The 27,922-nt window shown below is 39.8% G+C and overlaps 1 protein-coding gene across 2 annotated transcripts in view; it reads right to left on the minus strand.

Moving 5' to 3' along the window:
- The window catches only part of UBA6 (ubiquitin like modifier activating enzyme 6), a 55,575-nt gene that overhangs the window by 12,560 nt on the left and 15,093 nt on the right, over positions 1-27,922 (minus strand). For both annotated transcript variants that reach the window (XM_073003969.2, XM_078377662.1), the window contains exons 8-26: positions 26,767-26,889; positions 25,892-26,015; positions 25,047-25,150; positions 22,676-22,738; positions 21,581-21,657; positions 18,912-18,978; positions 15,784-15,927; positions 14,349-14,416; positions 13,412-13,490; positions 12,763-12,843; positions 11,844-11,921; positions 8,842-9,023; positions 7,158-7,263; positions 6,693-6,782; positions 6,055-6,135; positions 4,908-5,036; positions 4,093-4,144; positions 3,939-4,002; positions 2,013-2,082 (exon numbers count right to left, since the gene is read on the minus strand). In XM_073003969.2, the coding sequence (XP_072860070.2) occupies positions 2,013-2,082; positions 3,939-4,002; positions 4,093-4,144; positions 4,908-5,036; positions 6,055-6,135; positions 6,693-6,782; positions 7,158-7,263; positions 8,842-9,023; positions 11,844-11,921; positions 12,763-12,843; positions 13,412-13,490; positions 14,349-14,416; positions 15,784-15,927; positions 18,912-18,978; positions 21,581-21,657; positions 22,676-22,738; positions 25,047-25,150; positions 25,892-26,015; positions 26,767-26,889 (1,782 nt within the window). The remainder of the gene's footprint in view (positions 1-2,012; positions 2,083-3,938; positions 4,003-4,092; positions 4,145-4,907; positions 5,037-6,054; positions 6,136-6,692; positions 6,783-7,157; positions 7,264-8,841; positions 9,024-11,843; positions 11,922-12,762; positions 12,844-13,411; positions 13,491-14,348; positions 14,417-15,783; positions 15,928-18,911; positions 18,979-21,580; positions 21,658-22,675; positions 22,739-25,046; positions 25,151-25,891; positions 26,016-26,766; positions 26,890-27,922) is intronic.

Consider the following 27,922-nt stretch of genomic DNA (forward strand, 5'->3'; position numbering starts at 1 on the left):
ACAACCAATCATTAAGGGAAAGCCTGCCTGAACAGCAAGGTCTTTGCCTCCTAGCAGAAGGACAGCAAGGATGGAGCCAGCCTAGCTTCCCATGGCAGGGAGTTCCAAAGTCTGGGAGCAGCAACAGAGAAGGCCCTCTCCTGTGTCTCCACCAAGTGCACCTTGGTGGGACCAAAAGAAAGACCTCATTTGAGGACCCTAACACCCAGGCAGGCTCATAAACAGAGATGCAGTCTTTGAAATAGTTTTGACTCAAGCTGTTTAGGGCTTTAGAGAACTTTGAATTGTGCCCGGAAACAGATTGACAGCCTGCGGAGCTGCTGTAACAGGGGAGTTATCTGTTCCCTGTAACCAGCCCCACTTAGCAATCTGGCTGTGGCATTTTGGACCCACTGGAGCTTCTAAACTCTTTCCAAAGGCAGCCCCACATAGAGAGCATTACAGCAATCCACCGGGTATGTAACTAGGGCATGTGTCACCATGGCCAGATCAGACCTCTCAAGAAATGGGCAGAGCTGGTGCACTAGTTTTAACTGTGCAAAGGCACTCCTGTCCACTGCCAAAATCTGGATGTCCAGGTTCAGAGACAAATCCAGGGGCACGTTCAAGCTGCCCGACTGTATTTTCAGAGGGAATGTAACTTCATCCAACTGCATCCCTATTCCCTGATTTGCCTTTCAACTGACCAAAAGCACCTCTCTCTTGTCTGGATTAAGGTTTACGTTGTTCAGCCTCATCCAGTCCTCTAGAGCCAAAACAGCTTTCTCGGATTAAGACGGAAAGGAGAGACAGAGTTGGATGTTATCCAGACTGGTGACACCAAACCCACAAATTCTAGAAAATCTCTCCCAGCAGTTTCATGGAAATGTTAAATAGCATAGGGAACAAAACAGAACCCCGTGGGACCACAGGTCAACAGTCAGGGTGTCAAAGAGGAGTCCCTCAATACCACTTTCTGAGCTCTCTCCTCCAGGAAAGACCAGAGCCACTGTGAAACATTTCCTCCCAATCCCATCCCAGAGAGATGGGCCAGAAGGATACCATGGTTGATGGTACTGAAAGCAGCTGAGAGGTCCAGCAGAACCCCTGTCTAGTTCCTGGCATAGGTTATCCACCAAAGGGACCAAAGCAGTCTTTGTCCCATAACCAGGCCTGAAGCCAGATTGAAATGGCTCTATATATTCCATCTCATTTAGGAACTCCTGAAGCTAAGAAACCAGGATCTGCTCTAGCACCTGGCCCAAGAATGGAACATGAGCAATTTGGTGGTAAATATCTTTTTCAACAATCTTACTACTGCCTCCTTTAAGCATGCTGGGATCCTACCCTGCTTCAACAAGGTATGCACCTCTCCTCATACCTACTCAGCCAGTCCCTCTCTGGCAGTTCTTACAAGCCAGGAGGGGAAAGGGTCCTGCAGACACGTGGTAGATCTCACCTCTCCAAGGGTCCTGTCCACATCATCAAGCTGCAAAAACTGAAATTTATCCATGAACAAATGGGACAAACTGGGACAAACGGCCCACAGTTGCACCCACAGGACCTGTATCAACTATAACATTAACATCAGAGCAGATCTGAGCAACTTGGCTTGCAAAATGTCGTACAAATTCTTCACAGCAAGCTATGTGGTCTATTCTCTTCCTGCAGGCCAGGTTATAATAGGTCCTTGACCACTCAGAAGAGCTCCACTGGATGACTCTGCAGATTCTGTGCATCACTTCTTCACCAGCACCACTGCCATGGAATAGGCCTTCCAATGGGCCAGCAGGAAACCATTTGGCTCCATCAGCCTCCTTAATTGGTTCCCCACCCTGCAGAGATCAGAGTTACAGCAAATCTAAACCTCACCAGATAATGATCTATCCATAAAAACAAAACTGCAGAGTTTCTCCACATCAGATCATCAAATAAATTTTTCTTATACTTGTCACAAAGATGTTTGACTTTTTAAAGAAGTTTGCAAAACTACCAGAGAAGACCACAAAAACAAAGATACTGTGGTGGCTTACCTCTTCTGTAAAAGCGATACAGTAAATATTTGCAAATAGTTTTGCTGTACTCAGTATGAAGCTGTAATGCCTGGATAGGAGCAAAAAAAGAAGGCGGGGGAGATTACTAAAATTTTCACTAAACTGTTGCACAGTAATGTATACTGTAAATCTTACTAACAGCTGCTGTCAAGAAAAAACAAAGTAGCTCATTGAGCAGGTATTTCAATTAGCTGAAGGATTAGGGGACAAGTTTGACTTTAATTAAACCTCTTCATCCTTTAATTTCTTTTTCAAGAGACACACACATTTAAAAAAAAAAAATTCCAAATAAATGTGAAATCTCTTCAGAATACAACTGTGAATATATACTTAGGCATTGCCTTTAGCTAGCAATGTACAAACACAGAAGCCCATCATTCTAGCCTAAAGGCCTTATCTGTCTAAAGAGGATGTTTTAAAATACATAAAGACTAAGGAGCCTGAGTATTTGGTAGCTCTTTGCAGCAAACCAGCCTAATACTGTTTAAACTTCCAGACTGTACTGGAAATTAAAGTGGTAACTCCCATGAAGAAAAAGGTGTTTTTTGTGATGACAGCATGAACATGCATATTACGGAGGCAAATTACATGAAATGTCAAATACCTCAGAGAGATTACAGCAAAAAGGAAACTCACTTTCCCCAATGAGGGTGGGTTTCCGCTCATAAAATAAGAGCTCATTCTAAAAGAGGTAAGATTCCAATTCTGACCAAATACTTGTGAACACCAATATTAGACTGGTTCTATAAACTCACAAATGGTACATGATCTTTGCCCTTTATAATAACAAAGGCTAATTGTCCATTTCCATAATTCAAGGTAGGTAAAGGTTCCCCTTGACAATTTGTCCAGTCGTGTCCAACTCTAGGGGGTGGTGCTCATCTCCGTTTCCAACCCATTTGTCCAAAGACAATCTTCCGTGGTCACATGGCCAGCGCCACTAGACACGGAACGCCGTTACCTTCCCACCATGGTGCTACCCATTTATCTACTTGCATTTTGCATCCTTTCGAACCGCTAGGTTGGTGGGAGCTGGGACAAGGGACAGGGACTCACTGCATCGTGTGGATTCGATCTTACGACTGCAGGTCTTCTGACCTTGCAGCACGGAGGCTTCTGCAGTTTAACACGCAGCACCACTATGTAATGACTTATAAAGACCCATATATCTTGGGCCTAGGCTCTCTGAAAGACTGTATCTGCCTATATAGGTTTATATAGGTTTAAGATTTCTTTCTGTCCTTCCTACTTCACAACACGTTTGGTGAGGACTTGAGAGGAGCACTGCTTGACACCTGCTCCCAGGGTGTAAAATTTCCTGTTAAGGGAGACAAGGCTTGCCCTCTCCTTTCTCACCTGCCTCTGCAGGTTGACATTATTTAGGCAGGTCTTTTACCATTTATTGGCTGAAATTCTGTTGCTTACCACGGCACAGTAAGCCTACTGAATCGATGGTGGGTTTGAGAATCAGTTCCTCTATAAATCCCATTCATTCAAATGAGCTTACTCTGGTTGCAACGTATTATGCTAAAGTCATAGTTGAACTAGGCCCATTTAAATCAATGGAACCTGCAAAAAAGTTGACTCACAAATCTCCACTGATTCAGTGGGACCACTCTAGTGTAGCTTACTACACTAAGCAACAGGATTTGAACCACTGGCTTCCAAGAAGCAGCCTTTAAATAAACAGGTGCTGTACTTTTTCTTTTGAGTTTTTAAATGTTTTTAATTGTTTTAATTCAGTACTTATGTTTAATATGAAAACTAATTAGTACTTCAGTATTATAATGTATTGTGTTCTATGCTGTATCTATTTTTAATTCAAGTTGTGAGTTGTCTTGGCCCTGAAGTTGGAGAAAGGCTAGACATAAATTAAAAACAAAAACATAAGAAGCATTTACTTACAAAGGATCATTGAAATCAAATTGTATTGGAAAAGGTGGCCTCTTTGGTGACTGCCAAAACAAACCTGGAGGTTTAAAAGAAAGCAAATTAATTCTTAAAAGCAACAAAATAAAATATACTGATCATTATGTAGTTAAAATTTTACTGTACTTACTACCATCTTTTAATCTTGTATCAATGGGAAAGGAGTGAAGTAACTGGAGGGCCTAAATGAAAAAAACCTTTTTTAAATATAGCTAACCATATATCAGCTTTATGTACCTTGAAATCCATTCAGGTTCTTTGAATCCAAGTTTATTTTTAACATAAAGGAAACAGGCATTCTCATTAGCTGTTAAAATACATAATCCCATAATTTCTACTGGGAAATCTCATCAAAGAAACTCCATTAGCCACTGTACCTGATTATAGCTCCAGCAAATAAGTCATCCTGAAGTTAAAAAATCCCACTCAGCAATACCACAGAACAGAAATAATTAATTAAAGGTTTCATTTTCACTTCTAAATCAATTCAAGTTGCTGGTTGACCTTTACAGCCTTGACCTTTACATAGGCTCCAAATTGTTTCAAGAAACATATTTTACCTGAAACTTATCTATCAGTTAAGATCTAAAACTTCAACCCTTCAGTATCTATCATACATGAGTCTTGCTATTGTGAAATTCCTTCCCACCTGATAACATACAGTCCATCAACACAGGAAAACGCTACATAACTAATGTTTCCTAAGTTGTGTAATTGGTGCTTGTTTTCATTTATTAGTTTGTTGTTGGTTTAACTGCATTTTTCAAAGTATAGTATAAAAACTTTCAGATATATAAATTTAAGAACTTTGTTTCTCAAATTAGCCAGAAAACAACATAGATGCAAAGAAATTGAAAAAAATGTGTTTTTAACATGCACACACTATTTTACTTTTGCCTTTAAGTTGTCAACTGATAATATTGGCCACCAGAATTACTTATTTACCTTATGATTGAAATACTTCTCAAATTTTAACCTTGCTAATTCAACACACTGGGCCCATCTTCTTGGTCTCCTACTGAGACATTTGATAACTTGGAAAGAACCCTCCAAACTTTCTCCAGACTTAATTCTCTAGAAAAAGGAAAATTACAATTAAAATGGGTAAATTAAGAGCCATCAGTAAACATGCTTTTATCACCACAGCATGGATTAGTGCAGTGTTGTAATCAATCCCAACCCACACCTTGCACCTGTTCAATATATCTAGTGAAAATTGAGTACCTGAACATACACATGTGTGTTCCGCTTTTACAGTCTATATAAATTTTATACATTTCATTTTTAATCTGCAAACTGCTGCTGCCTTGGAAACAACTCAAAAATATTCTTTACAGAAGACTTTCTCAATGTGATGTTTTGTGATTCCCAAGAGCTCCAGACAGAATGAATGGCCAATGATCAGGAATGGTGACAGATGGGGTCCAAGACATCAGAGGCTGGGGAAAGCTGCTCAACCTAATGGCTGGAATCTTATTGGTGTTCATGTAAGGTATGTGTAATGCACCTTGGCTAATTACAACTAATTGATAAGATGCTGTGGTATATCTTGGTTGGGTAACTGGACACAAGTCTAGACACATGACTGAGAAGTGTCTCAGTACATCATTTATTAGATATAATCAGCTATAGCAAGTTGTTATTGTTGTTTAGTTATTAAGTCGTGTCCAACTCTTCGTGATCCCATGGACCAGAGCATGCCAGGCCCTCCTGTCTTCCACTGCCTCCCGGAGTTGGGTCAAATTCATGTTGGCAGCTTCAATGACACTGTCCATCCATCTTGTTCTGTGTCACCCCCTTCTCATGTTGCCTTCACACTTTCCCAACATCAGGGTATTGTCCGGGGAGCCTTCTCTTCTCATGAGAGGGCCAAGGTATTGGAGCCTCAGCTTCAGGATCTGTCCTTCCAGTGAGCACTCAGGGTTGATTTTCTTCAGAATTGATAGGTTTGTTCTACTTGCAGTCCAGGGGATTCTCAAGAGTCTTCTCTTGAGACAGGAGGGCCTGGCGTGCTCTGGTCCATGGGGTCATGAAGAGTCGGACACGACTAAACAATAACGACATGTAAAGGCATCATAAAGTAGACCATTACCTGTAATACTTCTTCTGCTGATGGATATGTTTGCCAAAACTTGTTAAATAGAGAAGGCTTGTGTGAAAAAGCACTCTCAAACTAAAACAAGAAAACAGTTATAAGAAAACAGTATTAAATACAGTGGTGCCTCGCTTAATGGGCACTCTGTTTAACAACGAAGCTGCATAGCGATGGCTTTTTTGCCATGTTGCCTATGGGGAAAAATCGCAAAGCGATTTTTCCCCATAGCCCCATTTCCCCCCAGCTGAGCGGCGGGAACTTCCACCCTCCCCCGCGGAAGCTCCCCCGCGGTCCTTCCCAAGCCCTAGCTGGCATTTTCGCCCAGCTGAGCGGTGGTGGCTTCAGAAGCTCCTGCCGCTCAGCTGGGGGAAAATGCTGGCTAGGGCTTTGCGAGGACTGCGGGGGAGGGCTCCACCGCAGTCCTTCCTAAGCCCTAGCCGGCATTTTCACCCAGCTGAGCGGCGTTGGCTTTGGAAGGACCGGGGGGGAGGGTTCCCTCCCCCGCAGTCCTCCGAAAGGCCCCATTTTCACACAGCTGATTGGCGGTTCCAAAATGGCCACCCACTGTGTTGCCTCGCTTACCGAGGCGGTGAAAATGGCGGCCCTATGGAGGATCTTTGCATCATAACATTTACCTTGTCTCTTGCCCATTGTATTGTGTGTTCAGTGGCTGCTGGAAAAGACTTTAATGTACAAAATGGTATTTCTTCTTCTGGTGGATCTCGCTACATGTAAAAAAAAGAAAGAGAAAAAGGCAGATAGCTAGACAGATTGCTCCTGCATTAGGATTCATCTGCTTTATTATTATTACTATCTGATAATCAAGTCCAGCCCCTGTCAGGTAAGTATAGGGGGGAGAATTAAACTCAAAGCCTCTGGCTCTGCAGCCAGATACCTTTCTAAATGTAAGTACCAAGAACCTTAAAAGTGCTTAAGCAGCTATTTTGAAACTACAGGATTATCTACAAAAATGTCACACAACTGAATTTAAAATAGAGCATTGGGCCATTCAAAACCATCATCCTCTTGTAAGGAGATCCAAGAAGAGTTATGGATTTACCCAGTCCAAGGAACACTGCTTTCACGTCTGGAACACTTACATGACTGTTGTATGATTCTGTCAGATGAGGCAGGATAACTTCGGTATGACCTTTTGTTCCCATGGTTCCAGAGTCCAAGAGAGGGCGTAGGTTTGCCAGGCAGCGGCTACACAGAAGGAGAAAAAGTGAAAAATAAATAGTAAAACAACATACAGGGCCCCAACAGAGCATAGAAGAACAATCAGGTGACAATACAACTTTCTGGCTTGAGTATTCTATATCTGCAATATACCATTATGTAAATTCAATCCCATTCCAGTGACCATGGTTCTATCCTTCAGAACCCTGGGATTTGTAGTGTGGTGGGTTCTCCAAATTCTCTCCTAGACAGCTGTAATGCAAATTTCCTGAACTACAGCATTAGTGCCATCTAGCAGGTAACTCATCCACCAAACTGCTAATCCCAGGAAAATGCTGGATTAGAATCAAAGCAGTTAAAGAAGTAGCAAATAATTAAACCTGTATAGTTGAAAAAAAAAACTTTGTAGAAGATAATTGGCTTTAAAAAAAGACTTCAACTGACAAACCCAAAAAATTTTATATGAAAAATAACTACACCCTGCCTTTCTATTAAATGCACATATAAAGCTTATACACACATAAGGCATTAGTGGCATAACTGTAAATTAGGAAATCACAATTAAGAAACAAGAACATCAGAAAATCAGGCCACAGAGTCTGGCTCTACACCCAGAAGGTATAGTGGGGAATTCAATTCCCAGCCCTAGAATGCCCCAGCCCACTAAGCTAGTGGCTTCATGACAAATGTAAAATTCAAACTGGGAACGTTTTCATCTATAGCACTATAGCTTACTCTCTGCACTTTGTTAGACTACACAGGTAAATGCAGTCATTTTAAGCCATAATTCAAATAAATTTATATATTTTTAAATTCTATATGTTGACCTAGATTTGATTTCAGGATGGTTTGCAACAATGTAACATGTATTACAACTGCAGCACTAGAAGTCATCTGTCTGGTGAACACATAATTCATCTAGCATATCAGGCAAAAACAATAGAAAAATAAAAAAGACAAAAGACAAAAAAAGTTATATTTTAATGTGAGCTTTCTTGGACAAGTCCACTTCTTCAGACATCTAACCATATCTGCTAACAGATTATAGCTTTTTGTCACTGATATGTTCATCTAATGTATTAGAAGACACACAGTTAAGTCAGAATGTGGCTACTAAAAGTCATTTTAAAACTTTTGAATAAAACAGATGCCATTTTAACAGGATCTCACAATATCTATTTGTTGACATATTGGCAACTAAATAATTTATCATGTTAACAGTGTCAATCCATTAGAAGTTCTAATAAAGCTACAGTTCACTGCATAGAAGAAGCTGCTACTATAAAGCAGCAAGCATAGTATCTTTTTTGAAAACTGCTACACTCTGTCAAAAGCTCCCCAGAAATAACAGTAAAATGGCAACAGAAAAATAAACCAACAGCAGCCAAAAGTTTGAAACTTCCCTATGAAGTGGATTTGTAAACTGCACCTGGGATACTTTGAATTACCTACTGCTTGCACTGTTGTGCATATATGTGAGCTCCGGTTTAATGCCTAGAAAAGAAACGGCAAGTTGCGGGAGGGGGGACAGACAAAAGTTGAACATACACAAAACAAATGTAAATTCCAAATCTTGCTGTAAACAACTTGTCCTAAATAACATACCTGTCAATATACCTCCTTGCTTCAACATTATCTAGTGCAGTTACAACTATATCTTGCTTAGTGTAGAAATCATCATTGTATATATTTTCAGTAGCTGGAGACACTTTGTTAAGATGTGAGTCGATCTTCATCTGAGTATTGATGTTAAGTGTTGCTGCTGCTGCAGTATAACTTTTGGGCTTCTAATGGAAGTTAAAATATTTAAACATGCTTACTGTAAACAGAAAATTTTAATACACCATAAACTAGATCTGGAAGTTGAATCATGACAACTGGACTTCTTTGTTACGTTGAAACATTTCACTACTCATCCAAGTAGCTTCTTCAGTCTGATGCCTGATATATCCTACCAACTCTCCTCAGACTAAAGAAGCTACTTGGATAAGAAGCAAAACGTTTCAGCCTAACAAGAAAGAAGTCCAGTTGCCATGACTCAACTTCCAGATAACTCCACCTGGATGACTGAGAATCTTCACAGATTGTAAACTAAAGTTCAAAATTACTGAGCCAGAAAAACATTCAGGTGCATCAATTACTCATTAAAGGAGGACGTGAACCACTGGCAAACCAAAAGCATTATACAGAGAAAGTACATACACTCAAGTACAAACCTGACTTTTGACCACAAACAGGGCACAAATGATTTCTTTTTTAATCTTAGGCAGGCTCTTTAACACTGGAAAATTTAAAGGCCAGTTTATATTCTGATCTTACTTCCAGTGCATAAATCATTTTCCACTCAAAAGTCTGTTTTCTGTACATGAAACTTAGTTGATCAGAATCTACTTTGAATGTGAATGATTCTTCATAATTGAAAGTGTTAGCAAAAGCTTCCTAAAACATATGTATCTTGCTTGGAAGTTAAGAAATCATGTTTATATAAAACACACATATAGCATGCATGAGCAGAAGTCTGCTCAGCTGGTTTTGAAATCTAAGCTGCCTTAGTCACTAGGTTTCAAGAACTATGCCAGGAATTGCATAGATGCAGTTTTTAATACCATTATCCAGGATATCAATGTGGACCACCTAACAGGGAAGGGTCTTCAAGGTGGTTTTGCAGTGCTTTTGGTCATTCTAGAAGGCTGATTCCACAAGGTACTGCTGGAGTACTACTGCTCATCTCTAGTCTTCTTGTGTTATCACATTCCAAAGGATTTCATCTTGACCCCTTTGCTGTTTAACCTATTTATGAACCTACCAGAAGCACATCAGGTAAGAGATTTGGTATGTAGTGTTACCAATATGCTCATCAGGTAAGAGATTTGGTATGTAGTGTTACCAATATGCTGGTAATAACCAACCTTATGGCCCTTACAAATGAAACATAAATGGTTGAAATACAGCAGTATACACTGCATTGTGTAACGCTGCTGATGCCTTCAGCTGTGGTGGTTTTTCAGAAAATCTTCCCCTCCTGAAGTTCTCTTGGGTTCACTTTTTTCAAGAGGAAGCTGTTTGGGGGCCATGGCATGGGGCTCTTTAATTTTCAAAAACTGCCCGTGCTAGTAAAATCATTCCAGCAGCAGCAATGTTTGGAAGTTAAAAAGGTCCCTTATGTATCACAGCTCCCAATAGCTTTTCCATGACAAAAGAGATCTCAAGGGAACCTTGGGTCCCTGGGAGGCAAGGAGTGGAGGGTCAGAAATCCTAAATATCCAAAAACTGTTGCGCCTGACAACACCATCTGCCTTATGCTGATGACATCCTCATCCACAGAAACAGGATTTCAGCCACTATGTGGTAAAGTATTTGACCACTATTTAGCTTGGTCCCCCATCTTAATAAAAACATGGTGTGATTTCTTCTCTGTCATAACTGTGTAGCACGTAAATGGTATGGACAGAATCAAGTGGAAAAACATTCCCACACTTAAATTGGTCATCTGTGGACTAAATCTAGTTGTTACCCTGTTTCCCCAAAAATAAGACCTAAACTGAAAATAAGCCCTAGTCTGATTTTTCAGGATGCTCGTAATATAAGCCCTACTCCCAAAATAAGCCCCAGTTAAGTGAAATCCCGCCCTCCACCATTGTGCAGCACTGTGCAGCATCCAGAAGATGAGACTGTATCTGAATAAATGTAAATTGTTGTACATGGGGGGAAAAATAGACCATCCCCTTAAAATGAGCCCTAATGTGTTTTTTGGAGCAAAAATTAATATAAGACCCTGTCTTATTTTCGGGGAAACATGGTAGTCCCAACAAAAGTAAATTAACTGAAGGAAACATGCTTGCTAAGTCAACACTGACTATTTGAGTTTTTGCCCCTATTTCTGGTAACAGTTTGTGATAATGTCCCTTTGGAAGCTAAATTACACAGCTAGAATAGCTTTAAGCAAAATCTTGACTTTCTGGGTTTTGAGAGTTTATGTTTGATTTCTATTTAGAGGATTATTTACATGTTTTTTTTTAAATTTAAAGATTAGCAGTTTTTGTGTGATGTCTATTCATTTAAAATTTAGAGCATTTTTATAGCAACTCTAATATATAAATCTCCTGTTCACTCCATTTGGAGAATAAGTCTGTTATTCAGGTGAGCATTTGGCCTGTATGCAATTCAAGAATACAATCTGACTCTTATGACTGGTACTCTAGTTATTATTTTGGTTATCTCTTGTTATTTTTTATTTTTATGTCATTCTAGGGATGGAAGGACAGAATGCAGAAGATAATGATGATGATGAAAACAAAGAATGTGTATTTTACTTAAAGTATTAGCTCTTTTTAGTCAACTCAAAATTCTTTTAAACAAAGACATTAAATAGTAAAACCGGAGCCTTGTGCCTCTGATGCATGTATTATACCACTTAGAGGTATACTTGGAGCTAACCTACAGACGTTAACCTGTAAACAGTAACAAAATTAGAGCATTTGCCCTAGGTTTAGGATACAGAGGATAAGTTACTTTAAAACAGCCCTTTAAAAGCATTAATTCCACTATTACAGCTGATATTTTCTAAAAAATCCACAAACTTTTTAAAACCTTCAGTCTCAACCTACCTGTATGTGATGTGGCCGAAAGAGAAACTGCCTGTTTAAGTTTGATTTTTCTATTAAATCGGGATCTGTAATTGTAACCTACAATAGTTTGGATAAACAGAAAGATCAAGACATAGATCAGGGCTAATATGATCAAACTTTTTATTATTTTCAACAGCAGGATCAGTTCTTCGAAACCTTAGCTTGGCCATCCACACATAAGTATTAACAGTTAAAACAGAATATTCTCACAGTATCCAGTGTTACACGCCATCCATCCTAAACTCTGTCATTCATCCTATCTTGAAAAGACTTTCCTGTTCAGAGGGTGAGTTATAAGATTTTCTTAGTGGGTCACACTGCACAAGGGTATAAATTAAGTTTGTTTTTACATTTAAAAATCATCGAAAGTTGTTTAATAAAGACAGACTGAAAGACCCATCAACTATCAAAATTGTGAGGATAGCTCAGCTCCAGAAAGCCAATGTGCTATTGTATACAGTGTGATGGACGGGGGTTCTCAAGATCTAGATTCAAATAGCTGCTCGGCCATGGAAGTTTACTGGGAGTTGGCAATGGTATAACCACTCCTTAAGTATCTCATATACCTTGAAAACTCTATAAGGATTACAATAAATCAGATATGAATTGATAATATGCAGCTTCAACTCCACTTACAAATCTAAATTTAGTAAACATACAGCCAAAATCAGAAGCTGTACGGAAGCTTCTTCCATATTCAAAAATATGGAAGCTAAAGTAACCCCAAAATGTGTACTTGTAGCAGAGAATTCTTTAGAGCTGTGTAGAAAAATCAGCAGGATGCAGCTTCCCTTGCAAGTTCTACAACACATCTGATGGGCTGTCATAAAGGTCAAGGAAAAATGTACATGTAACAACCGTAAGTGAAACTGAAATCAGTATGGAATATAAAACATACCATGCCTCTTCCTTGGTCAGTGCCAACACCAAGGAGTGCAAAATTTTTTAACATTTCACAGCCTATAGCACCACAGCCAACCTGTACAATTAAAACAAAACGAAAAATGTTTAAGATTCCCAAATCTTATCTAGTTCAACTCCACACTGTATTACTTTTGTCTATAAAACTGAAACAAACAAAGGTGTATGCAAACATTTCTAAATTGCTTGGGCCTCAGGAACTACTGCCATCTTATTTTTAATTTATCTGATTAACATCTAAGGCTACTTTTTAAGTATGAAATGAAATATCAGAATCATTTTAAATGGCTGACCAGGGCTACCTCTAACATCTGGAGCTAATGTAATGCATTCAAATCCATCAAAAACTATGCAAGATATTTTTCCATACTAAGCAAGGCACTCTAATTCATCTTTAATTAGATATTTTGCAAGCCTTTTAAACTCCTAATTTAAGTTTTAAAATTCAACGGAGGGGCAGGATTCCAATTGATGTATAGTGCAGTAAATCTAAAAAAATTAATCTCCTGGATTGTGTAACTGCAACACAGTGCAATACAGCTGGCCTCTTAACAGGCCATGTAGAACTCACAATTCTTAGGTTTATAAAGTAATTTTGGTCAACTTATCCTAATAGCCATACTTACCAAGAAAACATTCAGACTCTGCAGCTTCTGGCACAAAGAATCTCCAATGCAGACTCTCAAGGCATCATATCTGTCTCCTCTGTTACAGACAATGAGATACAGTAGAAATAACAATGGCAAATACAGAAGGGGAAAAAAATTTCCAGAACTGCTTACCAACCTCTACACTCAGTGTATGGTATGTATGGGAAACCTACAGACCAGAGAGCTTGTAGTCCTTAGAAGCCTTAAATGCAGTCCACTATGAGTACTTCTGCCTAAACCCCAGTCCCACAATTCTCTGCTTGCCCCACGTATTTTTATGTGGGCTTACAAGAGCATGGCTGCATCTTCAGTAGCTACACCTGGGTTAGTAGGAGGGATATTATAATGAAAAAAAGATGCTGCATGCAAAGTCACCTTGTGTGCAATCCTTGACATTGACTCTCAGGTTATCTCTCTCCTTTGTCTAAGCAGGTTGGGCAAAAGTATATGGCAGAGGTATGCTGCCCAGAGAAATGCTTAAGCTTCCTTATCCTACATGCTGAGGCAATGGGGCTTGGGAAGAATGGATACTCGTGTGCCTGTTTGCTTCTGTCCCTGTGCATGCAAGAAAGAGGATGCAATAAACCTCTGTAAGTGGTTAGGCTCAGCTATTTCTCTGACATGGGTTTGTATCAATGAGCCTATTTCATTTTTAATGTGAAAATCCACTTTTTGAAATCACGTCACATCCCTGTGGACAGACAATGTGAGATACGGGTGAGAGCACTGGTGTTGAGAGACATGAGCACACACCTCCACTCAACCATGGACTACACTGTATGACTTTGGGCCAATCGCTCTTTCACCATACCTTGTGCAATAATAAAGAGAAGGAATCATGTATTCCACAACAAGGAGAAGTTATAGAATACATAAATGAGTCAGTTTTACTGTACCGCTTTTAAATATTTACCTGGGAAAGAATTCTTCACTGCTGACATTCTCCAGAAATGTGACCAATTCTAATGCATCAATATACAGCTAGAGAGAAACAAATAAATTTATCATGCACCATCACACTAAATAAGGTGTACATTTTAATATATAACTCAAGAAAATATTAGTACAAAATGAAAGAAGTGCTAGTTTTCTGTATCGTACCAACCCATACTGCAAACAGCTGCTATATGTATGAATATTCCTGTCACTTAAAAATTCCCCTGTGGTAAAGCAGGCTAGCATATCAGGGACCTACCTCAGCTAAATCTTTCTCTGCTGTAAATATCCACTATGAGCAGATCTTTAGATGGGGAAGCATATACACTTCCCCTTCTACTACAATGTGGTCTAAGACAGTAGCTTTATTACCGCTATCTACTACCTCATTATTTGCAATATTTCAATCAGCTCCTGCTTACTTCATAAAATGTTCCAATGGTGCTTGCAAAAAAATAACAGATAATTATAATATGCTGTATCAAACTACTAATAGATCTCGTAATTTACTATTTTTAACTAACGATGTTGCCCTGCCTCCAAATGTTCCCAGCCTTTTCTGCTGTATTCCCAGAGAGGACAATTAAGAGCAATATTGAAGAGAATAATGCCTCCTCTTTTTATAGCTAGAAGACCTGGATAAAGCCAACCAGGCAATACTAGGGAAGGGACAGAACCTTTTCCCAGGCAAACAACTCACCCCACCCAGCCTCTCCTTCCCTGGTTTTTCACATAAAAACCACACCCAAATCATCAACCTAGAAATTAATATAAAACTGTAAACATAATTACATGAATGTTAACTCTATTAAAATCTATAGGTCATATTTCAGCAATCACATTGTCACTTTTGTGGTCTCCTGCCAAAAATGTTTCTAGTATCACCACTACAAGGTCAATTATACCACATAGACTATCAAACCCATTCCTATGCCAATGGACATGAACAGAAGACAGAAGATTACTGTAAGATTTAGATAAAAAGAGTTGTAGATGGACATATTTAACATTTTGATAGCTAAATTTAGAATATCATTCAGTGCATGGTTTGGGGTATGGTTTGGGCTCACACACTTCCTCCTTCCCCTGCACATGAGATGTATTTCTTCCTGTGCTATCTGAACAGGTAAACTATGGTATTAGCAAGTCTGCCTAATTCAGGATTCCAAGCCTGTTAGGATGGTTTAGAAGTATGATGCAATTGAATTTGCCACCTTAGGTATAGCAACAAACCAAAGTTTTTTAAACATGGCATAGTGATTAAGTCCCACAGGAAGGAGGGGAAATGGTAAGCAGAAGAATTTTACCAAAATTTTTCAAAACACATTTTGCAGGGAAGAGGGGTCATCGGTGCTTATAGACATTCTCATTTCTAGACTTATGTAACCAAATCCAGAACAAAGTAAACTGACCCATTGTTGCAAAGGAGAAAATTTTCCTGTCACTGCTTTCAAGACTTCTTGGCTAGCAACACCACCAAGTGCAGCTGTGAGGGGTGCCAAAGATCCTCGAGCCGTCCTTGATAGCCAATTCACAATATCTTCATTAACAGGAGGCTGTAATTTAGAACAAAATAAGTACCTGTAGATATTGAAGGCCAGAATCCTATTACATATTAAACATCCATGCAAGTCAAAGCAACATACATTTCATTGGCAAATTGCTGCAGATTATTAACTCTCCATGTCAATTAGAATCATGGAATAACTGACTTGGAAGGGGCCTATAAGGTCATCGAGTCCAACTACCCTGCTCAATGCAGGAATCCAAATCAAAGTAGACCTGACAGACAGTTGTCCATTTTACTCTTGAAAATCTTCAGTGTTGGAGTATTCACCACCTCACAAGGTAACTGGCCCCACTGTCCTACTGCCCTAACAGTTAAGATGTCTTTCCTGATATTCAGACTAAATCTGGCTTCCTGTAACTTGAGTCCATTCTGGGATGATCAAGAAGAGATCCTGCCCCTCTTTTGCATGACTACCTTTCAAGTATTTGGAAAGTGAAATCATATCTCCCCTCAGTTTTCTTTTCTCAAGGCTGAACATGCCCAATCCCTTCAGTCTTTCCTCATAGGACTTGGTTTCCAGTCCCCTGACCACTCTTGTTGCCCTCCTCTGAACTTGCTCCATTTTGTTGGCATCCCTCTTATAGTGTGGTGTGCAGAAGTGGACACAGTAACACCAGATGAAGTGTAACCAGTGCTGAATAGAGGGGAACTAGTACCTCACAGGATTTGTAAACTACGCTTCTGTTAACACATCCTAAAGTAGCACTGGCCTTTTTTGCAGTCTCATCACACTGTTGGCTCATATTTTGCATTTGATCTACAACAATTTCAAGATCCTTCTCATGCATCGTATTGCTGAGCCAAGTATCCTGCATCCTGTAAATGAGCATTTGTTTTCTTTCCCCCAGGTGAAACTCTGCACTTAACCCAGTTAAAATTCTGTTGTATTCAGCGCAATACTCAAGCCTATCAAGATCTTTTTGAATTTTGTTGCTGTCTTTCCAGATATTAGCTATTCCACACAATTTTGTGTCATCTGCAAATTTGATAAGTATTCCCTGAATCTCTCATCCAAATAATTATTAAAAATGTTGAGGAAAGGGCCCGGGACTGAGTCTTGGAGTACCCCACTTGTCACCTTTTCCCATTTTGAGAAGGAGCCACTGATAAGCACTCTCTAAGTACAATTCTATAACCAAATGTGTACCTACCTGACACTTGTTCTATATAGCCCACACTACATTTGCTTGCTAATCAGAAAATCATGGAGTACTTTGTCACAATTGTACACTGAGTCATGCAACTCAATACGTAAGAGTATATGACCATAGATTTCTGCATTTGTGTCAATTTGCCATAGATATTTACATCAACTGAGTTACACCATATCTTATACTGATCTTCAGATTCAACACCTCTAAATGAGATCAGAAGACAATCCCATCCCTACAGGAACAGAAAACCATTAGGAGAGGCAGCAAAAGAAGCAGCAGAATTTTGGCCACACCTATGAAGCTCCCATCGCTTTGTCCGAGCTCCTCGCCAACCTAGCAGTTCGAAAGCGAGTAGATAAATAGGTACCACCTCGGTGGGAAGGTAAAAACGGCGTTCCCTATTCACGCTGGCCATGTGACCACGGAAACTGTCTTCGGACAAGCGCTGGCTCTACGGCTTGAAAACGGGATGAGCACCGCCCCTAGAGTCGGACACAACTGGACTGAAATGTCAAGGGGAACCTTTACCTTTACCTATGAAGCTATGAAGACTACTATGACTGACTTGGTGACTGCATAGTCCTCATAGAGACCAAGAGAAAAATGCAATACTCCATCTTTTTCTCTCTCCCTCTCTGTGTAAAGAGCTTGAAGTCACCTTTTAAGCAATGGCAATGGTTCTCAGCACAAAGAAATTAAACAGCTATTTATTTATGTATTTATGTAATTTATCTCCTGCCCATTTAGACCAACGTCTACTCTGGGCGGCTAACAACAATATTAAAATAAAATAAAAAAACAATATTATTATACTAGAGGATGGCAAAATAGGTATCGACAGGCCGGAAGGCCTGTATGAAGAGCCAGGTCTTAAGTTGGCTCTTGAAAACGGCCAGCAAGGGAGCCAGACAAATTTCTGGGTGGAGATTGTTCCAGAGCCGAGGGGCCACTGCTGAGAAAGCCCAATTTCTTATTTTTTCTCTTCGGGCCTTCCTTGGCGTTAGGCCCCTCAGCCACAGGTCCTGGCTAAAGCAAATGATATGGGTAAATCTAGGTGGGAGAAGGTGTTCCGCCAGATATTGAGGTCCTAAACCATTTAGGGCTTTATATGTCATCATTAATACTTTGAAATCAATGTGGAAGTGAACAGGTAGCCATCACAAGGCTGCCAGAGTGGGGGAGTTAGATAGCTAGCCTCCTTCTCATTAAAACTAGGGATGTGCACTCAGATTCAGAAATACTGTGTCTGGAATTCACTGAATAATGCCGTATTTGGATAGTTCAGAATATAGCCAACCCCAAATTTGATAGTTCTGAATATCTGTAATACTAATTCCTAATAGGAGTCCATTTACTCCTATAGATTAGAAAGTGAAAGGCTAGGCTTCTGCTTGCTAGAAAAAGTGGTGAAAGTGAAACCTATTTCTCAGGCATCCTGGAGTGTTTCCTGTTTGGGGTTGCCATAGGTTTTCTAAGGAAGGAGGGTTGGGGTGGGAGAAAAATGTGTAAATAGATGTTTGTCTGCCCAAATTAAAAGGAGGCACATACACCAGAAGGTATTCTTTCACACTGGTTCTTTCCAATTAAAATTTAGACATAGCTGCTAATAAATCCGTGGAGCATTTGCTGTTAGGATATACTCTGGTGCAAGCCTGCACTTCAGCAGTTTTATCTGTGTCCTTTTCTGAACACTCAACTTCCCCTCAAAGAAACAAGGAGGATTGTCACTTGATGCTCAATTCTGGATTTAACTGCACTGTATAATGTTTATATAAAAGTCACAGACAGGTCTAGTAGTTAACAGAATGCTACTCACTTTTCCTTCCAGTGTTTTGCTTAAGGACAATGCTATCTTCACCATCTCACCAGCATCCTGAAGGCACCTAGAGCCAAAATAAAATCAACATAGAACCTCAATACTGTTCTTCAAATACAATACTAAGCATGAACGCAACCCAAGTCTACTACTAGGTTTTCTCATGTATCAAGAAAAAAAAATTCCTCAGTTACCTAAAGATGTTCTTCAATTTTAGATTACTTCTGCTAATGAGACAGGATTAGCATCAACCCACCCAGGTATCCTTGCTGCCTTCATCACAAAGCCACAGATGACAATGGAGACACCTGAGTAGGTGTTCTGCTTTACCAGGCAGCATAAATGAAGTACTATGAAAAGTACATGACATAATTAAGATCAGCAGAGGAGTCCCTCCTCTAGCTCCCACTGCCAGCACAAGCACAGCTGATGGGAGCACGGGAGAGGGCCTTCTCTGTGGCAGCTCCCAGGCTATGGAACGCTCTCCCTTGGGAGATCAGGACGGCCCCTTCCCTTTTATCCTTTTGAAAAAAGCTAGACCCATTTCTTTGGGCAGGCTTTTAAAATAATAACTGAATCCCTGAACCCCATTTCAGCAGAAATTTTAATCTTTTTTATGTTTTCATGTTTTAATCTTTTAATTGTATTTTAAACCATATCTTGTTTAATTTATCTTTTAGTATTTAACTTATGTTATTTTTGAATAATCAGCTATGGCATTAAGAAAAGAAAATGTTCTGCTGAAACATACACGAGTGTTTTTCTGAGTAGTCATCTAAATCATGCTGTTCAAAATCTACATCTGGGAATTTAACAAATTCAAAATGAAAGCAAAATAATAATTCAATAACTTAAAACCCAGCATTCTTATTTCATTTTTGTTTTTATATACAGGAAATGATTCAATATCATGTGATTCTTTAGGACAAGAAAAACAGAACTAAAGAATACTCAGTTATGCCCCATGAGTTGGTTAAAGCTCACAAAAACTAGGTTACATGAATTCCAACTAAATATACTGTGAAGCCATTTCCCTACTGTACAGCAGAAAAGAGGAGACTAGTTTGTCCTACTATACAGAATTCTCAACATATAGGAATGCCATTTTCTTCAACAGCAGAATACATTTTGCATGGTGATATTCAAAGATGAATACTCTAACCATAGAACTAAAGGCTGAATCCCCACTCCATCAGCCAATATCCTGACTATCCTCAAGTTTATTTGAAAACATTCTTCACTCTATGAAGCCTTGGTCAAGATTAAATATCCATTGTGTACTGCCTCATGAAAGTACAAGCCAAGGTCTAGCTATGACGTAGATATTTCATTTGGAAAACTGCTACTCTCCTCAGGGATTTCCAATACTTTTCTGGAACTGTTAATTTTAAGGTGTAAAGCATTCCATTCTCTCAGCTGGCTAAACAGTGTAGGTGCAAAAACTTTCATCTTAACACAACTAGGGCAAAAAGAAACACAGGAAAAAACCCACACCCAAGTCTTTGCAGACATTCAGAGATGCTACTCCAGTTTCTTTGATGTGAAGAAGTGGGAAGATGGATGATAATGTTTGTGACAAATGCATTTTTCACTGGAAAACACAGAGCTCCGCTGACTAAGAAGCTTCTGAAATAACTTAGCTCCTGGACAGATTTCACAGTTTTTAAGGCAGATCTTAAGAGAGAAAGTCTTCATGAAGATACCTCCTAAACAGGCTGAAGCGATCAAGATTGTAAGATGTTAAGATATGCCCTCTAATGTTATCCCCCATAAGACAATGCAAAAGAAACTGGAGACTCATCAGAGCAACAGGAGGCTGGAGATCACATAGGAGTAGAGACAGGCACAAACTGCTGGTTCAGTGGTTTATGCCTGATCACCCTTTGGACAAACAGGTGTTCAGTGCTTCTTCACCCCACCTCCTCCAGAGGGCACCCACTCAGAGGCAGCACTTGGTGGAGACAGAGCAGGGAAGCGCTGAACACCTATTCATCCAAAAGATGAATCAGTGGTTCATGCCCATCTTGATATACAAGCATTCTGCCACAGAAAGATAGAAGTAGACCAAAGGAGATGGTTTATGTCTCTGAGACAGAGACACTAGCTACATCTTCTAATTTAGGAAGTTATGGTGCTTGTTAAAAATGATGCACAGATCATTTCTAGCCACCTGATGCACCAAGAGAAATAGAATGTGGATATCAGCTATTCATCATAGTGCTAAGGAAGTGTCTGAGAAGTAATCATCAACCCACCCAACTCAGCCCAGAGAAATCAAGACCCATAGAAACCCAGGTTGGGTTTCCAATAGATTTTGTGGGTTCTATTAGTTCTTGACATACAGCAGAGAATAGAAATGAGTATGTATTCCTGTCCAAAGCAAGAAAACTGTGGATTCCAGAGAGAAGTCTCACATTCAAAGGAAATGGCTTTATAGTCAGTGGAGGTCAAAACTTACTTGACATTGACAGATATATATGTACCACAGGAACAATTAATGAGTAATCCTCAATGGTCACTAACAAAGTCATTCTGGTTTGAAATTCATATTTGCCATGAACTGAATAGGTGACCTAAGGCCTTCACTACATATCTCTCATTCACCCCTCAATGCATACGAGTATATTCCCTCATTAGCGTGTATGCAGCTTTTGACACAAGTGGATTACCCAATGTTTGGCATACGAGCAAAACTCTCCTGAAACTGATTCAAGGCAAGCATAGCAATGTGAATCTGCAGTGGTGCCTGCAAAAAGAAGAAAACAGTGAATGATGAGTAAGGTGACAGATAATTTCACAACCTGGAATAAATTGAGTAACATGCTTAGTTACTGTAAGAAAAACAAGAGACACTTCAGGCCATGATCCAATTGGATTAATCTAACTGCTGCCCCAATATTCTTAACTAAATAAACTCTGCAATTTGAAGAAAACATATCAGACACAAGCCTTCAACCCTACTCACTTCAGGGGGGAAATGATTCACTCACCATTCACACTCGTCTCCACATTTTCAATGGAACCAAGAACAAAATATTGCTATCAAATCTCTAATGTACACCATATGTATCGCACTGAAAATCAGTTTAAACAGTCAAGCTGGAGAGAATAAAAGCAAAGACAGATAGACCAGCATATTCTGGATGAAGTAAATGGACAGGTGCTAGTGACTTCTCATCATTTCCATGTGCTATATTCCTCTTTCACTACTGCAAACTTCTTCCAGAGGAGAGAAAAGGGAGCTGGTTGTGAAATATGCAGCCAGAAAAGAAGACTTGGCCTCCTTTGAACTATATTCAGTTGTCACAACACCTTGAAATTTAGCAATGTTCAGATCAATACTGAGGACTAGGTGTATCTTTACCTTTTGGACTCATATTTTACTTTGTATGCCACCCCTTATGCTCATGCCCTATGTCCTTCCAATCCCCTCTCTCCTCCTGTCTTGACACACTATTGGGTTATTTAACCACAGTTTGCCATTACATTCAAACCTGAAAACTATGAGACTAAGAATATTTCAACAAATTCAAAGATCAACAAAAACAAACAAAATCTGTTACAAATGAATTTGAATTTTAAAAATACTTTAACATGTGCTCCCAAGTTTAGTCTCATATCTATTTTATATAGTTCCATCTCTGAAATTAAGCAGACAAAAGTCTGTCCAGTAGTAATAAATAGCACGTTTGCCCCTCTGGAAGTGAAAACATTTTCCTGAAAATTAAAGCTAAAATTGTATTCAAATGTGAAACCAAAATCACCTCAGGTTTGCTCAAGTCAGCAACAAGACATCTTGGGTTAACCAACTGCTTCCCCAGCTGCTCCTAGAAGGAATATATATATAAATTCATATACACTTTCTTTAAAAAAGAAGAAAAGCATATCCAAGCAAGCATAAGATTTACCTATATTTACAGGATCAGGTCCAATTAAATTTAAGAAGTTGTAATTTGAGACACAATTGGAAAAGGGTTTCTGTTCTAAGATATTAGAGTTCCAGTATTTCCCCTAAGAGGAAATAAAGATTCCAGTGGAAAAGAGGGTTCAGGGAAGGCAAATCAACCCTGCCACAGCTAAAAGGTCCCTTAGGCCAATGGTCCCCAGCCCCCGTCCGCAGCCTGGTGCCGGTCAGTGGGCTTCCTTCAACTGGGCTGCGGACACAAATCTCTGCCCCCCTGCCCGCCCAGGGGGGCATTTCACGCTTGCAGACGCCCACCCGCAAGTGTGAGCCCACTGCCGCCTTCTCCCCTGCCAAAACACACACACAAACATGCCCCCTCGTCATGGACGGGCTGTTGCTGGAAAGGTGATCGGCCGCAGGAAAAGAAGTCATCGCCTCCCTCCCTCTCCCTTTCTCTCGTTCTTTCACCCCAAGCGCCACAGCCATCCTTGCCTGTCCCTCTCCTCTACCTATGACTGTGAGCTCAGGCAAGGCGCTGCTGTTCTTCAGCGTCTCATGTGAAAACGCCCCGGGAGCGGCACCTGGGGCTCTTTCGCGGCGGACAAAAGGGCTGCTCCCCAGTTCCCGTTGAGGCTAGTCATGGTAGACACGAGGGAACGCAGCAGTGCAGCCCCCACTCCCCCAGTCATTGCTCTCGCTGGTGCGGCACGGTTCCTCCCCAGGCGCGACTAATACCTGGCTTTCCCTGCCCTCCCATGCCTGGAGCCACTGGCCCACTGCCGCTTTCTCCCCCACCAAAACACTCTCTCTCTCTCTCTCTCTCTCTCTCTCAGCATGGAGGGGCTGTTGCTGCAAAGGCCTGATGCTGAAAATGCCTTCCTTTTTACCTCTTCCACCCCACCACCAGCACTGACTTAGAATATCTCTCTCTCTCTCTCTCTCTCTCTCTCTCTCTCTCTCTCTCTCTCTCTCTCTCTCTCTCTGCCTGGAGCCACGTGCCCACTGCCACCTTCTCCCCGCCAAAACACACACACACACACACACACAGAGAGAGAGAGAGAGAGAGCGTGGGGTGGCTGTTGCTGAGGGAGGGAGGTGATGACTTCTTTTCCTGCAGCCGATCGCCTTTCCAGCAACAGCCCCCCTCATGCCGAGGGGGGCGTGTGTGTGTGTGTGTGTGTGTGTGTGTGTGTGTGTGTGTGTGTGTGTGTGTGTTTTGGCAGGGGAGAAGGCGGCAGTGGGCTCACACTTCCAGGTGAGCACGGGTGCCCCGCCCCCCCCAACCAGTCCGCGGTCCGAAAAACGTTGGAGACCTCTGCCTTAGGCACAAAAGCTGGGTTTAACCTCCATCATAATGAATGTATCTCTTAACCTTCTTCAGTGTAAGTTAATATGTAACATTTACAGTGGGCCTTCTACTTACGAACGGCCTTAGTTGCGAACGTTTTGGGTTACGAACCCAATCTCATCTCAAGAAGCAGACCCTACTTGCAAACGCAGATCGAGTTACGAACCCAAAAGGCAAGGAGAAAGGGTGGGAAATTCGAATCTCATGTCCTTCCTCCCTGCCTTTGGAGCTTACAGTATATGCTGCCATTCTCCCCATAGTGGACACAAGGTGGCTCGACTAGACATTTTTAGCCAATACGTTACATAATTGCTGTTTAGCACTACCTTGATGGGTTTTGTGCATGGCAAAAGTCATTTAGCAGTACAAACCATAACACCGCATAAATAAATGACTACACAAATCAGGTTAACGACTTACATACTCATGTATGCAAGGACACAGGTCCATTCAGAGTAGAGATACTGGCAAAAAGGGATATAATTCTGTAATGAATTTGTACTACAGGTATAATGTAAATTAATAATACAGTACTGTATCAAATATATCCTAGAGATACCTCTTTTATATGTATATCTTGCTCAGTCACAGGATGTATATGTATAAGGCTAAGTCCAATACCCACTTATTAAAAATTAATGGGACATAATAATTTAGTGACTACAGGTATTTAATTCTTTTCCATGAGCATGCTCTAAATCGGGTAAATCCTGCATTTAGCCTATTACTTACTGCCCACTGTCTAGAATCCAAGTTCAGTCTATATGCTGCTGTTTACATTAAAGTAATAATGCATACATATAGCTTTTTGCTTGGTTCTGCTTGTTTTTAACTGTCTTTGTCAGTTAAGGAAAGAATTTTTTTCTTTAACCAAGGTACTTACAAAATTAAATATTTTAGGTGTCTTTACTTGGACAGCTATGCCACCATGTAAGTAAGGTTCCACATTGGCAGTATTCCCAATGCTAAAAGAATAAGGTGATAGCACTGAAAAAGAGAACCAGGTCAGAGTGTTTAAAGTTCTTGAAACAAAGAAAAAAAAAACAAAGCAAACATATAAATAGAACAGGGATGTAGAAAGGAGGACCATTTGAATGTATATATTATCTATCAATGAAGTTGAATTGAACAGACTCAACACTACACATGCAAGTACGCAACATGTATGTTAAAAGAATATTCCAGCTTTGTGCCACATTAATCCATATTGCATACAAAAAAGGGTACACAAATGCAAGAATAGGTGGTAACTTTTGATGGATCACTAAAAAAATAAAACAAATAGCAAGCTTTTGTGGTGAAATCCACTTCCTCAGGCTTTAAGCACACCCCCTTCATAGATAAAGATTTCAACATGCCTAATGAAACTGGTGGTGAGTGTTAGGGGGAACAGAGATCTCCACTCTGGTATTTTTGGATGAGACAATTATCTAGATCCCTTTATAGTATGACTTCAGAAATTATGAAATGACTTTGACCATCTAGATGCATAATCTGTGCTAGAAACTAGACAGAAAAGTTTGTCCCTGCTTTCTCTGCTCATCTAACTCTGCAATGTTTGGTACGACTCACAACAGCATCCTTCTGGATCACTTCGGAGTCCTATGGAGTGGCAAGAGTAAAGTAGTAGCAACACAAAGGAACAATATGAAAGGAAAATATATTCCTATCAAAATGAAAAATACTGTTTCTATACAAACCAGAAGAGTTATAGAAAACACAGCTTACCAGTTACTTGATGTGTGGATCCATTTAAACATGTCATTCCATTAATTTCCCGAAAAGTTACAAACTGTCCTGTTTCCAGCTTGTGAGGATTATTATCAAGGCAGGTGACAATACCAGGATTGGACTGAAATAGTTATTCATCATAAAAAAATAAAAAAGAGATCAAAGCCAATGAAAATAATTTCCATGTAATAATAATCCATATAATTCTGTATACACTATTATAATGCCAACTATCTGCATGTCATTCTAGCATTCCCAGAACCAAACAATACAAAGTACAGAACCAAGTTAAAAGGGTTATAGGGTTATGCCCTTTTACTAAAACACCTCATGAGATTTTTTTTTAAAAAAAAAAGTAAAACAAAAATGTATTCACTTGTCTATCAGGTACAAAAGCAAAATACTTGCAAGAAAATTAGCATACCTATTCCAAAATCACTTTGCTAATTCTAGTTAATGCTTCTCTTCCTCTTTCCATGCCCCCTTCCATCATATTCTGGATATACACTCCTAGCAGAGACTACCTCAGATTTGTGTCTGGTAGACTGTTGCACCACTTCTCCTAAATATATACCCAAAGTATACTACACTCATTTATTTCATATAAAATGCACTGTTACTAAAAACAAATTACATATGATTGCAAGAAAAGCTGTGCTCAATCCAACCAAAGACCTATGGAGTCTATATACGTATCAGTATTTAACCATTTCATTAGCATTTGTATATAATTGTACGTCTTGCTTTGTTTTAAATATGTTGGTTTCAAGAAAAATCTAAATTCAAAGATTTCAGCCAAATTCAAAATTTAAAGAAGACAATTAAATATACAAATAAAATAAAAAATTAATATTGCAGAGCTCTGTCCTCACCTGAGATATGTTTGAAATGAAGATTTCTTTGGGTTCCTCTCCTGTGGTGTCGAGCACTTCAAATTCATCACCAAAGTCACAAAACAGACGTGCCCATATCCCGTACACATCTGCACTTATAAACTACAAGAAAGGCAAGACAGATAGTTGCCCAGGTTTAGACCAAAGATTTTGTTCCTTGTGCAGAGAATCTTTTTACTGATGAAATTGGGTGATGGAACCGGATGATACTGAATGGATGTGAAACGACAAAAGACGACCAACTGTGCATTTTTTCAACAGACTACAAACCATTCTCTCTTGTCTGTCTTAAATACCAATTAGATTGTGTGAGAGCATATACACATTTTCCCTGGGGAAAAGCTTCATCTTGCATAGCTGTTCTGATGTACTCTTTCTCACACAGGTATGCCAGATTATGTAAACAGGATGGATCTCCTTTTTTATTCTATATTTGCATGTGATCTACTCATGCAAATAAATCCTTTGTTTGGATTTATAAATTGGCCAATTTTGTTTTAAGAACTTTAAAATGTCCTTTTTGTGCATCCTCATTGAAAAGGGTCAGATTTTGAGGGCAGAAAAACAAGGCAATTTCAAAAGATAGGATTGGTTTTATCTGGAATGTTTCTGCATAGTAGGACCGAACCAAAAGGTAGATCTTCCTGCTGTCCTTTGTTTCTTTGAATGGGAAAACTATGCAGCTTTCTCTGTTTTGAAAACATTTGAACAAAGAGATTTAAATAAGTTTTTAAAAGCTTCCAACTACAACAATCAGTTACATGGGTAAAAGGTAAATGTTCCCCTTGATATTTAGTCCAGTCGTGTCTGACTCTAGGGCGCGGTGCTCATCCCCATTCCCAAGCCATGGAGACACCATTTGTCCAAAGACAGTTTCTGTGGTCATATGGTCAGCGCGACTAGACACAGAACGCCATTACCTTCCCACCGAGGTGGTACCTATTTATCTACTCGCATTTTTACATGCTTTCGAACTGCTAGGTTGGAAGGAGATTCAGTTACATAGCATATAACAAAAACTACCATGCCTGAACATTTTTTATTTGTCTTTTATTGTTTAAGATATTTGCTTTTATATCTGATATACATTTCCTTAAATTCTGTTCTAAATTTAATTGCATACTATGCTTTGTGA

This window comes from Pogona vitticeps, chromosome 6 (assembly GCF_051106095.1).
Source record: "Pogona vitticeps strain Pit_001003342236 chromosome 6, PviZW2.1, whole genome shotgun sequence".
Classification (NCBI taxonomy): Eukaryota; Metazoa; Chordata; class Lepidosauria; order Squamata; family Agamidae; genus Pogona; species Pogona vitticeps.